The 18,989-nt window shown below is 21.2% G+C and overlaps 5 protein-coding genes across 5 annotated transcripts; 3 read left to right on the top strand and 2 right to left on the bottom strand.

The window, feature by feature from the left end:
- Positions 1-3,981: 3,981 nt before the first annotated feature.
- PBANKA_0604100 (kelch domain-containing protein, putative) lies at positions 3,982-6,687 on the top strand (the record flags this gene model as incomplete). The annotated part of the gene is made up of 1 exon (XM_034568565.1): positions 3,982-6,687. The coding sequence occupies one exon, from the start codon at positions 3,982-3,984 to the stop codon at positions 6,685-6,687; it is 2,706 nt and encodes a 901-aa protein (XP_034420542.1).
- Positions 6,688-7,881: 1,194 nt separating this feature from the next.
- PBANKA_0604000 (conserved Plasmodium protein, unknown function) lies at positions 7,882-8,886 on the bottom strand (the record flags this gene model as incomplete). The annotated part of the gene is made up of 1 exon (XM_034568564.1): positions 7,882-8,886. One exon carries the CDS (start codon positions 8,884-8,886, stop codon positions 7,882-7,884), a length of 1,005 nt encoding a protein of 334 aa, XP_034420541.1.
- Positions 8,887-11,286: 2,400 nt separating this feature from the next.
- PBANKA_0603900 (HAD domain ookinete protein) lies at positions 11,287-12,426 on the top strand (the record flags this gene model as incomplete). The annotated part of the gene is made up of 1 exon (XM_034568563.1): positions 11,287-12,426. One exon carries the CDS (start codon positions 11,287-11,289, stop codon positions 12,424-12,426), a length of 1,140 nt encoding a protein of 379 aa, XP_034420540.1.
- Positions 12,427-13,319: 893 nt separating this feature from the next.
- On the top strand, positions 13,320-15,512 carry PBANKA_0603800 (O-phosphoseryl-tRNA(Sec) selenium transferase, putative; the record flags this gene model as incomplete). Its single annotated transcript, XM_034568562.1, has 5 exons — positions 13,320-13,412; positions 13,544-13,575; positions 13,676-13,762; positions 13,862-13,963; positions 14,081-15,512. 5 exons carry the CDS (start codon positions 13,320-13,322, stop codon positions 15,510-15,512), a joined length of 1,746 nt encoding a protein of 581 aa, XP_034420539.1.
- A 491-nt stretch (positions 15,513-16,003) lies between these two features.
- On the bottom strand, positions 16,004-18,224 carry PBANKA_0603700 (conserved protein, unknown function; the record flags this gene model as incomplete). The annotated part of the gene is made up of 3 exons (XM_034568561.1): positions 16,004-16,313; positions 16,434-16,610; positions 16,723-18,224. The coding sequence occupies 3 exons, from the start codon at positions 18,222-18,224 to the stop codon at positions 16,004-16,006; spliced, it is 1,989 nt and encodes a 662-aa protein (XP_034420538.1).
- Positions 18,225-18,989: the final 765 nt, after the last annotated feature.

Here is an 18,989-nt window from a genome sequence, read left to right as displayed (position 1 = left end):
TTACTTGGTTTCCATTAAAAATATAATTTTTTTTTTTATAAGATGATGCCCTTCGATTTAATGGATATAGAATTTCAATTTAGAAAATTTGTAAAATTTTTATAATGTTGTATATATAACTTATAAAAAAAAAAAAAAAAATAATTATATATGATTAAAATAAAACTTATTTCTGAAGTTTACTAAATACTACTAAAACAATACATATATACTTAATTAAAAAAAAAGACGAAAAATAGCTAGTATATGTGCAAATAAACAGTAATATATATGACTACAATTTGATATGGATTTTCTACAAAACATATAAATTATTTAAATATATATATATGTATATCGAATAATGCTATTATTGATATATATCTATTGCACACAAATATCATAATACCTTTCATAAAATGAAGTTGAAAAATATTTAAATATGCAAACATAGCATCATATATTCAAATACAATGTTAATGCTATAACACGAAATATAGGATTATATATTTTTCTTTGTGTGCCGTCTCTATAAAAAATAATATCAATAGTATGTTTCTAAAAAATGAAAGGAAAAATTTAATATACTATATTGATTATGCTTTATAGAAATATATATTCATAACAAATTTTAAAAACGCATAATAGTTTGATGGGTGTATATATATGTATATAAATCGTGTGTAGAACTAAAATAGAAATAATAAAACACAATTTATTTCGATTTTAAGATAATAAAAATAGTTTTAAGTACATGATTATCCAATTATATATATGTATGGTTCATTATTAAATAAACTATATATTAATAACTTGAAAAAGTACAAATTAAATCAATGGTTATATATTTTTTAAATCTAAAAAAATTATAATGATGCAAAATTTGAAAATAAAAATTCAAAACAAATTAATATATGTACAATATTAAGTTGTTGAATATGGCTTTACTATCTATATTACAAATGCAAAATTATTTTTGTATATTGTATATTTGCATATTTATATATATTGTATACATTGCATATAGAAAGCGGGGAAAAACATAAGTACTATACACAATAGCAATATATGTATTGTATTTATATGTGTCTGCTTATTTGTGTATTTAAATTGTTATTAAAAAAAATAAAATTTTACAACATATAAATAAACAAGCATATTTGAGGTATATAAGAATATAGCTTACATAAAAAAATGACAAAAAAATATTACATATAATGCATAAAAAAAAAATAATAAACCATGCATATATACATATGTATAATTTTTGAATATATAACATTCAATAAAAATATAAGTTATATATATTATTTAACCTAAAAATTATACATAAATAAAATGCTTATCTTTGAAAAAAACCTATAAAAACTTACAAAAACCTATTTCTTTATTGGTGTTATTATATAATAAATCATGTATTGTTATGTAATTGTTTCGTTTTTCATAATATTTTTTGTATAGCTATTTTTATTTTTTTTTATTTCATAGTTTATTCAAAAGGGGTGCTAAAAAAAGGCTAAGAAAAAAAATGACATGCATTTAAGTATATAATATGCATATTTATATAGCCAGTTATTATTGTTGTATTTGTACATAATATAAATCTATAATTGTAATAAAAGTATATACTATAAGTATATTAATTTATTATGTTTTTTTTTAATTAAAATTTAAGTGAACAAATAAAAAATTTAAATTTAATATCAAATTTTATAAACAAAAATTAATATTTTTTTTGTTATTTTTCAGTATAGTATTGGTTAGCATAGCTAGTAGATTTGTTCTTATTTTATAAAATAGGTTATTCTATGATAATTGTTGGTTGTTATTTATTATTATTATATTTTCTGTTTTTCTGTTTTTTTCATTATTATGGGCGATAAGATAAAATATAATCAAATTAGCCCCCCAAAAAAAATGAAATGTGCTAAAGATTTTATTTTATATCACATTTTAATTTATAAACTTTTTTCAAATTTATAAGTACCTAAAATAATAAAAAATACTTTATATTAATAATATATAATTCACCATATCATTTAATTGCATTTCAAATTTTTGATTTTCTTAAGAAATATATATAATATTTTGTGTGGTTGTATATATATGTATTTTTTTATACTATTTTTTTATTATATAAATATAGCATAAAATAATTTTTAATATATAAATATATACTATGCCTAAAAGAAAATTTAAAAAATAGTTTGGACTATTAAGGGATATATTTTTTAATTTTTTGAATATAAACAAAAGGTTTTTATTTTTTAGTTGGTTTGTTTGTTTTTTTATGTGAATATCAATATAATCTAAAAATTATGAAATTGGTACGTTATATATATATATATATACATAATTCAAACTATAAATAAGGATGAATACACATATAAAAATAAAACGATGGAATATGTTATTTTTTTATAAAATAATAAGTTATCATTTTTCAATTGCGGGTTACAAAATATATTAAATGATTTTTTTTTTTCATTTACTTTGATAATTTACTATTATATATATGCCCTTATAATATATTATACTAAATTTTTTTATACAAAAGTTAGCTAATTCTTAGCTTTGTTTATGTAAATAATTTTTAATTTATAACGTTGATTAAATAAAAAACGAATAAACAAATTTCCTAAATAGATATATAATTTTTTCCAAAAACTTAATTTAACAAAAAGTTAAAACCTTCAAAAAATTAACAAGGTATAAATATGTTTAATATAGCTGAATTGTAAACAATAATTATACACATATATAGAATAAAAAAAATTAATATACAATTTTACATTCATATATTTTTAAAGATTTATGAATATTCATGAGAAATAAATATAGCGTGTTTTAACGACAAAAATACAAAATCGATAATATATAATAAATTTGATTACAATAATAGTATTAATATGATAATATTGATGTATACACACTATGCTATTAATAGTATATATATAAATTTGATAAAAAAAATAATGTATTATAATTAATTGATAATGATTTAAAATAAGTTTGTTCGAATATAAATATGAGATTATATATGTAAGTATATGATAAAGATAATTAATTTTACTGGAAATAATACTCATTTTTCGTGTGAACATTTTACAATAATTTTGGAATATTTCTCAAAATACATAGATAATGAAATTAAATACCCGCATACATAATAATTGAATACTTAATTGATATATATATATATATATATATATATATATATATATATATATATATATATAACTATAACGATTGCAGAAGAAATGAAAAAAAATGATCATAGCAGGTTCATTATATAAACATCATTTTTATTAAATAGTAAAATAACGATCCTGTAACATTAATATAGTATGTATTCACTTTATTTTTTAATACATATTTATAATACTACTTAATATTTTTTTAATGATATTGTAAAAAATTATATAATTGGATTATAGTATTAGTATATAGAACAATTGAATATACACTAATGAAATCATGCATATATAACTAATATGTATGGAATATAAAGAAACGAGTCATTAATACGTTATTTACAAAATTATTAAAAGTTGGAGTATCCGTGGTTTTGCTAATTTCTACTATTTCCATTTTATGCATATATATATATATATTTATTAGGATTTTCATGGCATTTTCAAAACTGCTTTAATAGAAATAATTTCTTAAAATTATTCCAGAAAAAAAGCATTATAAATTTTCTTCTTAAATATATATGTATATATGTGTGACTTGTAAAAAAGGAGTATTTTGACTAAATGATAAATACAACAAATATATTTATTTTAAAAATGAAAATATAAAGTTATATATATTATGATTTATACAAGCATATTAAGGAGTTTATTATATTTAAAATACATAAATAGTTCAAAGACAAATAAATATAAGAAACAAACATCACACATGCAGAAATTTTCTCTTTTTTTTGTATTATCGCCTTATTTAATTTGATAATATTTTAATTTACCGCTTTCTTTTGAAATACTAAGCAATGTAATTATGAATATAATAAATTATTTGTATAGCAAAAGCAAGAATATATATAATCGAAATATTAATGCATATAATTATAATAATATTGAAAATGAAAATTTGATTAGCCATTTCAGTGATAATAATAATAATAATTATAGTAACAATAGTCATTCATCAAAATCATCAGCACACACTTTAATAGTAAATGACAGGAATATTGATAGATATGTCAAAAAAAAAAATGAACATGCGGAGGATAGTCAGGAAGAATATAATGAAAAGAGAGAAACAATGGCTAGCTACCTGAACAAATCAGGAAATATTAAAGATTCGAAAAAAAAAAAATATATCATTAATAGTATTAGGAATAATAGCAAGCTATATATCCGTGATAGTAATATTAGTAATGACAGGAATAATAATAAAATTTTGCAACATAATAGTGGAATTGGGATAATGAACTTGAATATAGAAAATAGTAAATTATGTTACGAATTTAATATATATAATATAGGATTTGATAAAAAGGTTTATAAAAATCGGTGTGATGGTGTTTGTGTGCTAAATGATAACATATATATTTTTGATAAAATAAAAAAGTGTATTTATTTATACACACCATATAATAATGTATGGTACATATTTTTAGATATATATGAAGAAATATCAATAAAAAAAAATAACATTGATATTCCAAATATGTATGATATGAAAAATAAAAGTGAAAAGCAATATGTATTACATAAATATGTAAATAATATTTCTTTTTTAAATTATACGGATATGGTTTATTTAAATGATTATTTATTTATTATAAGTAGCAATTCACAATTTATGAATATATGCAAAGTGAATATTAATAATATGAATACCCTTTTCGGGGTAATAGTTATATCTAGTTATGAAAAAAAAAAATCAAATATTTCAGATATTAATAATAATGAACAAAAAAGGAAAGAGCAAATTAGGGAGTTTGCCAAAAATAATAATGATGTTAGTTCAGGATCGTATAACAAGCAATGTGTAAAAAATAAACATGTGAATTCATTAGTTAATAAAACTGATGTAGAAGAGAGATATAAACCAGAATTAAATATGTACAACTATAACATGGAAAATGGTAAAAATGAGGATATTGATTATTATGAACAGGTTTATAGCGAAGCAGAAAGGGAAAAGGAAGAAATTTCAGATGAATATATATATGTAAATGGGATATCTAAATTTGATGAATTTTTTGGTGATGAAAAAAATGAAAATTCAAAAAAACAAATAATAAAAGCACGAGATTATTTTTCACTTTGTAGCGTTAATGAAAAATTATGTTCATTAATTTATTTATTCGGTGGTAAAGGAAATACAATTAAAGAAAAAAATGAATATATTGATATTATATATAATGATTTATATGTATATGATTTTTATATGAACAAATGGATAGAATTACACGAATGCAAAAGTGAGAATATTGATGTTAAATCTGAAATAAACGAAGAATATTATGAACATGTTCATGTGGAAAATACCACTTTACATGACCATGTTAATAATAATAATTACGAAAACTTTATTAATTCAAAGGAATGGCATAAATTATACGATTTTAATGTAGAGAGTTACGAATCATTTATACCTAGCGAAAAAAAAAATATAGGAAAAGAGGCGACAAATAGTGAAAATGATCAGTTCCATCTTTTTCCCCCCATCGATGAGGATGTTAAAAATGTTGAAAGTGTTGAAAATGCGAATAAAAAAGACAAGTTTAATGTGTGTGAAAAAAATAGTAATAATACTAACTCGCCAATTATTACAACTATAAAAGAGTATTATTCTACTAAAGATTTGGGGACAAATAAAAATGAACATCACATCGATGAACAGCTATTTACTGGCTTAGAAATAAGCAATAATGTTTCAAAAAAAAAAAAAAAAAAAATAGAAAATACAGTTGAAAAATATAATAAAAATACCAGTAGCCAAGGTAATGATAAAGATAATTTGTATAATCTCATTTTTGATTCGGTAAGTATATTAAGTGATGAAAAAAGTAATCATTGTTTAGGAAATAGTAGCAATGCATATCTTAGCCCATTCATTGATAATTCAAACATAAATGAAGAAGTGAAGAATGATAATGAAAAGGTGAAAGGGAGTTGTATTAATTGTAGGAAAAATGCAAAATGCAAATATATATGTGAAATGATAAAAAAAAATATAAAAATGAAAAAGTTGAAATGGCTAGGTAGAAGGGCAGGTCATACATGTAATTATTATAAAAATAATTTATATATATTTGGTGGAATAAATTATTATAGTTTTAATAAAAATAAAATAAATTTAAATTTTTGTAATAATTTATATTTATATAATATTGAAACAAATGCATGTTTTGAAATTCTAGGTAAAGGAAATATACCAGAAAAAAGATATAGGCATAGTAGTATTATCATAAATGATTATATGTTTATATTAGGAGGGGAATGCAAAAATTCAACATTACCAAAAAACGATTTATTTTTTTATAATTTTGAAAATTCTGTGTGGTCTGAAATTATTATTAATTCTACAATTGGATCACATGCATTATATAAGTCTATATGGTTAGAAAATTTTGGTTCTATTTATATGTTTGGTGCATCTATTTTAAGATTAACAAAAAAGAATTTTCAATATACCCCTCCATACAAAAGTAACAGAAGCAAAGAAAAAATTGTGAACAAAAAAAAATAATTTAATTTATTGCTACCATATAAACTACATACCAATTAAATCATGTTAAAATGGAAAAGAAATCAAATATACTTTGACTTATAATGGTATGAAATATTGAGAATACATTGATTAAAAATAAAATTCTATTACAATTTGTTCCTATTTTAACTCTTTGCTATTATTTAAGTAGTATTATTATACTATTGTTATTTTTATGTTTTTATTTTCACATTTTTATGATTTTTTAGTTGTGAAATTTTTGTTAAAAAAAAAAAATAATTAAATTTTTTTTTTATTTAATAATTTATATTATTATATATGCCACAAAGTATTATACTAATGCATTTGCACACATTTGAAGAAATATGTGTGTAATACATACACTTGTTCATACAAACTCATGTGTTGATATATGAGTATATAAACATATATATATGTAGGCATGGCTGCATTGCATGGCTACACACATACTTAGGAATAATATTGTATGCGTGTTATTACATTACGATTTTTAGTATAATATTTTCATGGCCAAGTTGAAGCATATATGTACCATTTATAATGTTTTATGTTATTTGAATTATTTATATTTTTTCTTATACATTATTGTATTTATAAAAATTATTAATATATAATTTTTTCTACATTTTGTTTTCCTTTAATTATTTTATTTCCTATTTTTATTGATGTTCCACATTTTTGATAGCAAAACATTATCCACATTTTTTTATTTTGAAAAATGAAGAGAATATACATTTTTATTGTTTAGCAATGTAGATAACTATTACGAATTTTTTTTAATTATATATTTATCTTTTAACAATTTGGAATGTTTAACGAGTGGGAAGGAACTATGCTCACTGTGGGTCGTGAAAAATGAAAAATAAAATAAAAAAATACATAAAAAATAAAAAAGTCAATTAGAATACAAGTTTTGTCTTAAACCGTTGTAGAACAAAACAAACATAAAAAAAAGAGGGAAGTAATTAAAATTAATTCAAATACTAAGATTTTAATATTTGTATCATTTTAATTATTTGTATAACTTAGGAAATCATACGAAATGAAATAATATCATGTTATATTATTTCTTTTTTTTTAATTTGATAATAAATTTGCACACACTAGACAGTTAGTAATATTAGTAGTATATTTCTTCAAAGGTTATTTATAATAGTGACTTTTTTTTTCCTAAATAAGATTAAAAAAAAATTATACTGATTCGTGCATTTTAATTGCACATAAATCGATTTTATTTTTGAAAATAAACCAGTCTATATAATCGCCTTCTTTTTCATTGTTTTTAAATTTTTTTTTGTTTTTTTCATAATTATGCCACTTTCGAAAAGTATCAAGAACATCATATGCAGTTATATGTTCCTTTCCATTACCAAAACAATAAAAACAGGTTTTCAAAAGATGCTCATTTATATCTTGACATTGCAAATAATTTTCTACTTTTGTTCTAATTTGTGGAGAATCAGAATTTTTACTTATTCCTTTTTCGAATAAGAAAATATTGTATGATGGGAATATTGCATCTTTTGGCCATTTAAATTTTAAAAGTTTAATAGATTTTTTAAAATCTGCATAATTCATTTCTCCATATTTTAAAAAGTGATCAAACCAATATCCTTTTTTCTTTATATCATTTATATTTTTTCCTTGAAAAAAATAAAAAACTCGTTTCAAAATACGATATATAATACTCTGTTTAGTTCCATCATTTTCATTTTCTTTAATTGAATTGCTATTTGTATAATTATAGTTTTTACTATCTTTTGGTACTTCATTAAATTTATTTTTATTTATGTCTATACTTATATTTTGAGATATATGTTCAGAATGATCAGCTAATCTTCCATAAATTTTAATTAAATCCAAAATTTCATAGTTAAATATAGGGTTTGATGTATTATAAAATGGTTCATTTTTATAATATTGTGAATATATACGATTATTGTTTTTAAAAAAATTGATATTTTTTTGTTGTATATATAAATGGTGATAGTTTATAAACAAATACAAATTTGATTGGTTTATTTTTTTGTTATTTATATTATTAAAATGTGGAAAAATTTTATTAGAGGTTCTCAAAACATTGCCTTGTGAATTCATATGCATATTGTTAAAATTAACACAATGAAATATTCGTATCACATTTGTTATGATATTTATCAGAAAGATTTGTAGAAAATATTTCAGCAACATACTCATAACACTTTATGTGGGAAATATTGAATTATATAATCTCAAAATTTTCTTTATTTCATCATTTGACATTCGTTTTATTGATTTTATGGGCATGCAAAGTATGTATTTATGACAATTTGGCAGATATACTATTTTAAAAATATATTTCCTTTGTTCTTTTTTCCCGTGCTTATAAATATGCGCATATTTCATAAGTTTTGTAATATTATTACATTATGAATTATAACAAATATTTCACTCTTTTTCTCTATTTACTAGTTTACCATAAATTTGTTAATCTTATTTTTTTAGCTTATATAAAAAAAATATAGCGATGCATCTCAATATTACATAATTATATTAAGAGAAAAATACGCAATGGAAATAATCTTAGTTAGGGGGGCCCATTAAAAAAATTGCCCAAAAGTTTTTACCTTCCTGGGTCGTGGATTATATTTATATTTTTAAGTATATATTTGTTTTTCTAAAATGTTTGATGTAACTTTGAAAAAATTGCATACCTTAAACATATGTCAGTAAACTATCAAGCCATTTGTAATCGTCATGAGTTCAAGTTATATCCATTTATTATTGGTATTTTTTATTTTTTATTAACACGTTCATAAAATTTCCGAGAAAATTAATATTAAAAAAACGCATGTACAAAATAGCTAGTTTACAAATTATTCAAGGAGAGAATAAAAGTAGTATTATTATACGATAATTCTAAAATTTAGGATTTATTTCATTTATCATTTGTAGTAATACAAATAAATTGGTATATTTAAATAAGTTCGATGTTAATTTAAATACACGAACACAGGAATAATTTTTTTTAAATCTATATATTTTAATCAGTTTGGAATAATCTGTTTACACTTTCATTATTTTCACAAATGTAGTATACATGTATAAATATACACCAAAATTTATAATAAAACATATACAACATGGACACTGATAAATGTATATATGAACTAAACACATGAATATATCATTAAACTACTTTTTAGGCTAATATCAAAATCCTAAGTATTTCTCTATATTCCTTTTTTTGTCTTTTTCATCTATTGAGAAGATATGTGTGACAATCACGTTTTTTTTAAATTAATTATAAAAAATTATTTTAATGTACTCTTGTAAATTTATGCATACGTGCATGCTTATTTGGACAGTTAGCTATAAAATTAATAAAAAAAATTCAATACAGCAGTAAATAGCTTGTATTTTTTTTTTTTTGCATTGTTTATATAGCATTGTTCTGACTTGTTCATATATTTGGCGATTAATAAAACTTTAAAATAATAAAAATCGTAAAAATTGTAAAACAATAATAAATAGTTTAAATAGCGATAGTAGTAATATTTTTTTTAATAATTATTTAATGTGCTAATTTTTCATTTTTTTTTCTTAATTTATTTTGGGAAATTACGAAATTAATAAAATAAGGTATTTATAAAATTTTTGTTACCATTTTTAATAATACAAATTTATATGTAAAAAATATATAATGTTCAAAAAGTTGTAAATAGCTAGTAAATTTATTAGATGTATTAGTTGTATAATGCTGCATATATATTGTATTGAAATTTAAAATATTTGTATACATTGTGTTATTATATATTTTTTTAATATTAGTCACTATATACCTGTTCACAAATTACTGAATATATTTTATCTTTTATAAATCAAATTATATTATCTACACAATTTGCAATTTGCCCAATTTAAAATCTTTTAAAATGTCCAAATGAATTTATTTAAACTTTTTCGTTATTTTATCATTTGATAATTTTACTATCATATATTTTTTATTTCATATTATTCATTTTTTGTTTTTTATATTATTTTTTCTTTAATAATTTAAAAAATTTTCCCATTTTCCAATTTGGTTAATTACATGAAAATATTTGTTTTAGCTGTTGTCTTTTGTTTGCCCCCATTTTACCTCTTAAACATTTTAGAATTATATTTTTTTCAATGTTAGTTCAATTTTTATATATTTTTTGCTAAATCAAATAAAGTATGTTCATAAATATGTTTGGTTGACATATGTTTTTTCCAAATTAAAAAAATATAATATAATAAGAATAAAACATATATTAGACTTTTTATAAAATCAAACATAAAAGTTTGAAAAAAAAAAAAAAAGTGCAAATTTATCATTTTTTATAGTATTTGCTGTTTTATAATCAATTTATGGGTAATATATATGCATTTTATTGTGTAGAAATAAAAATAATTCAAATACAATAAAGCAAGAAAAATAGAAAATAAAGATAGACAAATTACAAGATATATTCATTAGTGTATAAATTTGTTGAAATATATTTAATTCATTTTATCACATGTAGATATATGCATATAACCTAAATAGCTACACAACGATATAGAACAAATCGGGTGAAAATAAAAGTGAAAAAAATGAAAAAAATAAAAAGTTTTTACCCTTTTGGCAAAAAGAGCAATTATAATATCCAGGGAAAAGAAACTGATATAGATGAACTAAATAAAGTGCAAAATAAAAATGAATATGATTTATTATCTTATCATAATGTGAATAATTACACTAATCTCGTAAAAATAAATAAAATGAGCAACCATACCAAAACGATTGAATTTTTTAGAAAACGTAACGATAATAATGAAAATGTTGCAAATAATAAAACGAGTTTGAGCAGCAAAATTGATAAAACCCGTTTGGAAAAGAAAGTAGATAAAAGTAGCGAAGACAACCGTATCAGCATAAATAATTGGAATTTCTTGAATAATAAAAGTAATAAAAATGAAATATATAATATGAATAATGATATAATAAATTATAAATTAAGAAACGAGAATAAATATATTGAAAATAAAAATATGAAAGAAAATAAATTAATAAAAAGTAAACAATATATTTATAAAAAATTAATTGTTTTTGATTATGATGATACAATATTACCAACAAGTTGGATAACAGTAAAAATGAAACTAGGTTTATTTGATGTAATTCCAAAACATATTCGTCAATTATTTAATAAATTAAGTAATGTTGTTATAAATACATTAAGATTATGTTTAACACAAGGAAAATTAGTTATTGTAACAAATGCGAGTCTAGAATGGTTAATAAATTCAGCTAAAAATTATATTCCATTAGTTTGGTCATTTATTGTACATAACAATATTAGAATAGTATCTGCCCGAGATACATTAGTTAACACATTTGTCGATTCAAAAGATTGGAAAAAAGTTATATTTCATCAAATAATTAACGAATTGTTATCACCATATTTATATAATACATCATTTATATGTTTTATTTATTCAGTAGGGGATGGGAATGATGAACGAAATGCTTGTTTTTTTATATCCCAATTAAATCAATATTCTTCTTGTATATTTAAATCATTAAAATTTTTACCCGAACCGACATGTCAAAAGTTAATAGCAGAACATGAACTTTTTTCTTATTTTATGAATGGACCAAATAATTCACCTAAAATGTGGAGTTACAATGTGTCTGTACCTCCAGTATTTCCAATTAATTTCAAGGATCGAAATTCAATAAAAAATTTATGATAATATATGGTGAAAAAAAAAACATGGAATTGTATGGGCAATGAATTGGAGCAAATGGGCATTTGCTTTTTAATATAGTAGAAGAATTGTAGCAGTGGTATATTTACTATAGATTATTTTTTCAATTTCAAGAATATAACTATTATAAGGGTTTGTGTTAATTTTTTACAAATTTTTTTAATTTTTTGTCATAATTGATGATATCTTTATGTTTTTTTAATTTTGAATAATCCGTTTCTTTTCGTTCGATTCCTGTATGCATGGACATACAATTGTATATATTTATGTTTAAGGGTGTTGTTTTTAATTTAAGCACTTTCTCATTTTTTTGTAATTTTTTCTCATTTTTTCTTATTTCACTATGGTACGCTTACATAGGGAAGATTCGATGTGGTACATATACTCATAAGAACATCTATATATAAGTATTATTTTTAATTGTTGTTTATGATATATTATTTGGTTTTATATATGAATATGGAAAATGATTCATATATTATATAGACCCTTTAGATAAGTACAATTATACATTTACTGATTTACATATTTTTTTCAATTTCAATCGGGTTTAATTCATGGTATAGTTTTAATTTATATCTACATCAATGTATATATATATTTTTTTTTTTTTAAATTGCAAACTTTATAGCTAGCAATTTAGATGTATATTAAATAACAAAGTTGCTTAAATTTTCCATTCTTAATATTTTTGAATTTTTTTATTAAAAATTTGATATGAAAGGTGTTTAGGATTTTGTGGGAATAACCATAGTGTGAAAAGCAAAAAAAATATATAATTAATAATTATATATGCATAATATATTTATGGTTATTTTCCATGTTATTGAAAATAAAATAGATTTATCAGTTTTGTTCGAATTTCTTAAAAGATAATGTTGCAAAGTTGCAAAGGAAATGAGCCCTTTGATGATAAACCCTTTGGGAATGGTGGGAATAAAAATAAGTATTCTTTATTAACAAGTCAGGTAAAAAATGTTGCATATAAAATATTTCTTTTTCAATCTTAAACTTGTTTTATAAATCAGAACAGTTAAATATATTGGTAATGAAACTTCCTTTTGTCTTTTCATTTTTTCTTAATTTTTTTTTTATGCAGATAATGAATCAAAAGAATGGTTTGATCAAAAAGTAAGAAAATTGAACAAAGGAAAATAAAAATTATTTTAAAGAGAATTATATATTAGAATAGATAAACAAAAGTAAATATATTAAACTATTTTTTTTGAAGTTTGTTAAATCATGGAATAATACCAAATGAAGAGCTGAATGAAGTAACCATTATGAGCATTTTGTATCAGATATCCTTGCAAAATTTGTAACACAAAAATAGGAAAAGAAAAAATAGGAAAAATTATCAAAAAGAAAAAATAGGAAAAATTATTTCATATGTTCATAAATAAATTATTTTTAATAGGTGCAATAGTGAAAAGAATATAAAAATAGGGGAAAGAGAAAGTCGTATTTATAGTTCTATTGTTCGAAATAAATATTTTGGATTTGGCCATGGTATAGGGAGGTAATTAACTTTATCAACAATTGCTTGTTCGTTTTGAAGCATGTTATATATTATGACTTCTTTGAAAAGTCAGTAAATGTATGTTCAGATAACGCTACTTCTATTTTAAACACTCAGATCAGGAAACTTGGACGATGTGCAGCCCAAAAGCACAGGGAACAGCTTATTGTGTAAAATAACAACGAATATGTTAAAATATTTAATAAAAAGCTTTGGAATAAAAAAATGTGAAGATGTATATATATTGCCATATGCAACGGGTATGTGTATAAGTACATGTTTATTGTATTTAAAAAAAGTGAGAAAAAATAGTGAATATGTTATAATATCTAGAATAGATCATAAAACTTGCTATAAATGTTTAGATTTTTGTGATCTAAAATACATTGTAGTAGATATGATATTTAATAATGATGAATTAAATACAGATGAAAAAACAATAGAAAGTTTAATGAAAAAATTAAATGAAAAAATATGTTGTATTATAACAGTAACATCTAGTTATGCACCTCGAAATTCAGATAATATTTTAAAAATTTCACAATTGTGTAAGCAATATGATATACCACATATTATTAATAATGGATTTGGTTTGCAATGTACATATATTTGTAAAGAAATTCAAAAGTGTTATGATTTAAATGGAAAAATAGATTTTGTTGTTCAAAGTTGCGATAAAAATTTCCTTTTACCAATTAATGGAGGTATTGTATTTAGTTCGAACCACAAAATTATGGCAGAATTAAAAAAAACATACCCAGGAAGAACGCCAGTTAATGTATATTTAGATTTATTTATTACTTTACTAGAATTAGGTAAAAATAAAATAATGAAATTAAGAGAAGAAAGAGTGAAAAATTTTAATTGGATAAGTGATAAAATTCAAAAGATATGCTCAAAATATAATTTAAAATTAATAAAAACAAGTAAAAATAAAATTTCTATTGCTATTAATCTTAATAATTTATATAAATATTGTGGAAATACAAACCCTAAAATTATAAATATGCTTGGCTCTTTTCTATTTTATCGAAATGTTACTGGGCATCGTGTTATATGCTCTCCTATTCTTATTAGACATAATATTTTGAAACAAATTGAGGAACAAGAAATCGAAAATAGACAAAATAGAAAAAACAAAGAAATAAACTTGAACAATTACACAAAAAGTGACAATATGAGCGATGTTTCAGATTTTGATGAAGAAAATATCCAAGGAAACATTCCCAATGATGATGTTTTAAAAATGGATGGAGAACTAATTGGAATAAACAAATTAATTGACTTTAAAAATTTAAAAAAAAAATATTATAAATTGAATGAAAAAAATAAAATAGTTATAGGAAATAAAATATTTCATGATTTTGGATCGAGTTGTAGTAATTATCCATATTCTTATATTGCATTTTCATGTGTAATTGGGATTGAAAAAGAAGAACTTCAAAAATTTGTTACAAAGCTTGATGAATCTATTGCACATTTTATTCATACTTTTAAAAAAAAAAATAAAAACATATTAGAAGGGGAAAACAAAGAAAAAACAACATAAAAAATTGATTAGCACAGTCAATGATTTCAATCGTGTAACGTTTATAAATATGAAACTGAGATGTTACATTACGAAAATTTTGAATTCGAACAATTAGACGGATAAAATAATTTGATTGCTCACTTTCCATTTGTTTATTTTGTATATTTATTTTTTTCACTTTTTGCGCGCCTGTTAATAGCATTTTCAATTAATAACAAAAAGGAGTCTTATTTTCTTTTTCATTTGGATATATTTAAAATTGTAATTGTCATGGGAAAATATTGTTTAAAAAAAAATATATGATACAAAAAAATAAATAAAATTGAATAATGAAATGAGTAAAGAAAAAATGATCATGAAAAACTTATTTTTTGTATGAAAACAAATGCGTTAAATAAATTAAAACATTTTTTTTTTTTTCCTTTTTATATAAAAAAAAACAAATAAATGCAGATAGCAACAAAACAAAACAATCCATCTAATGCAAATAATATATAATTTTTCCTATTTCAATTAACTTTTATCATAATTTTTTCTATTTCAACAAAATTATTTGGAATTTCTGGGTTATTCAAATTAATATTTTCTGGAAATATATATGCAAGTCTACACTTGTGTTCGGTTTTAAAAAAAAATATTTCACCAACTGGAATAAACAAGTTATATATCAAATTGTTTAATTTTTTATTATGTATATTATCATATTGTTTCCAAAAAATATACCATTTTTCTTGGGGACTCTTTTCACTTATTTTCATTTTATTTGTTTTATCATGTAGCTCACACCGAAGCCCAGCCCCAAAAAAGTCTTTTGGTATTCTAAAAAAAAAATAAAAAAAATGTATCAAAATAAAAGAATGACCCATCTATATATGGCAAATTACTTAGAATGAAGTTTAAAAAACACATTTTTAAAATTATATGTTTGTATGTATATACTTTTCATTCGTAAATGTGATATTATCGAATTTTATAAAATGTATGCTATCCTGAATATCTGGCAAAGCATTAACATCCGTTTTTATTATTTCAATATTTTTATTGGAATATATGTTTCCCTTTCCAAAGATAATTGTTATTTGGATACGATTTAAAAAAATGTATATATTGCTACTTCTGTAATTTATTTATATTAAGAAATGGAAAAGAATGTTAGTATATGTATTCAGGCAATTTAAGAAAAGTGGGATGTATTCACAAAAGTGAGCAAATCATAATAAAAACTTACAAAATAATGTTAGAAGTTGGTTTTGTCTCGAAAATGAAGGGCCAATCTAAAAAATGATTATCCATAAAATGGAGTAACTTATTATTACTACTATCTATCCAATTATACTTAGAATATTTATTTAAAAGTATAAAATTTGAGATGGTTACATTAGTTATATCATTAAATGGATCTGTAGTAAATTTTATAATCCCTGGTTTATAAATATTTTCTTGTTCTTTTTTTTGTTCAATAATTGTGGAAAATCCAGGTTGATATGAATTAAAATTTGTAGTAGTAATATAATAAATAATAGTTGCTAAAGAAAAAAAAAAACTAATTATACCCCATCTTTTTGTTTTAGTATGATTTGATGGTGTAACACATAAAATTAATGAACCTATAAACCATAAGATTGGAAATTTACAAATTAACCCTAACAATAATAATACTTGTATTGTACTTGGGTCATCATATTCATCTTCTATATTATTTTCATTTTGTGTTTGTACAGATACTTGATTTTGTGTTGTTAATTGTTGGTTTGCTTCTTCTACTTTCTTTTGCCAATACTTTATAATTTTTTCTTTTATTGTATTAATATATATTTTTGATTTATTTAAAAATTCATTATATATTTTTATTGGGAACAAATTATACTCACTACCTTGATTTGGGTTGTTTTGGCTGTTTGAAGGGTCGAGATTATTTATAGGTGCACTAAATTCGAATTGTTCTGAATTATTTAGATTTTCTAATATAATGTTAATTTGTTCATTTTGATTGTTAGCAAAAATGTTATTATTCATAACATCATTAGGATTAAGTCCCTGCAAACATACCATTTCAATTTCCTGAGAGAGTTCAGAAATAACATTGTTAGGGCTTTGACTAATTTCAGTTAATTGAATAGGAAAAGCTAATGTATCATTTGTACCATTAAGAATATGCGAATTGTCAAGAACGTTTACATTATTTCCAGTATTACTATCAAAAGTTTGTGAAACTGAATTTCTTAATGCATTCAATTCACACACATCTTGATCATTTATAATATAACTAGGTATAGGTTGGCCCTTATCATCGATAATTTTTTTTTTAATTTTATCAAATACTTTTAAAAATATATTTGATGAATTATTATTTGTGTTAATTATAGTACTTTGGAAGTTTAGCTCATTTTGTGAGTTCTGGTTTGAAAGTTCATACTCAATGTCATTTCTTAATATTGAATTATCAATGGTTTCATTTATATTTTCAAATTCTGTTTGTATATTTTTTGATGGGTCTATACTAGTTTTGTTATTTACTTCATCTTGATTAATATGAATAATATTTTTTTTTTTTTTTTTTTTTTCACTTTTTAAATTGATCTCTAAATTGTCTGTATTCTCCTCTCCATTGGAATAATTCAATTCGTTTATCACTGAATATAAATTTTTTTTTTTTTTTTTTTTTTTTTTTTTTTTCTCATTTTCCAGATCCTTAGCATTTTCTTCATCAGACGTGTACACTGTGGGCATTGATACTAGTATCTGGTAAATTAGCTAAATATAGAAAATGTAGAAAAATAATGATGCACTAAATTATAAGTGACTCGAAGTTTTTTTGTTTATACTGTTCGCACTCTGCACTTCAATATAAAATTGAGAGTATATACAATAATATGTTTTCTAGTAAAGAAATAATTTGAGACACGCTTATTTGTGTACCTCTTTTTAATAGGGATTCAATTAGTATTGAACAGATTAGCAATTATGGAAAATTATAAAATCATCAAATAAGAAAAAATATATATACAAAATAAATGCAAAGTGGGTGTTATTTTTTGAAAGGTAAGAATTACACAACAGAAAATGTTATTTCATTAGTTGGTAAAAAAAAAAAAGCATTTATTCCTTCATACATATCTTAAAAGAAAATAAACGTGTAAATGTGAAAATAAGTGTACATATAATAAATTAATTGTTATGTATATTTAAGGATGCTTATATGTGGTATTTATTTTTTTTAGTAAATTCATATAATTAGGTTTTTAAAATTTATTATAAAAATATGTCCTTAAAATTTGAGACTTTTTTTATTTTAGTAAAAGTTATTTACGATTTATAATTTTTCATGAAAAAAAAAAAAAAACAGTAAATTATCCATACAAACACATAATAATATGCGCATATACGTGTATAATATACACAAGTTAACAATTCGTTAATATTTATACAAAGACATTGTATGGGAAAATAATATATTAAAAAAAATTTACAAATAAAATTATAAACAAATAAATA

The sequence above is a fragment of the Plasmodium berghei genome (assembly GCF_900002375.2).
Source record: "Plasmodium berghei ANKA genome assembly, chromosome: 6".
Lineage (NCBI taxonomy): Eukaryota > Apicomplexa > Aconoidasida > Haemosporida > Plasmodiidae > Plasmodium > Plasmodium berghei.
The sequence above is the reverse complement of the archived record's forward strand: the minus strand, read 5'-3'. Positions and strand labels throughout refer to the sequence as shown.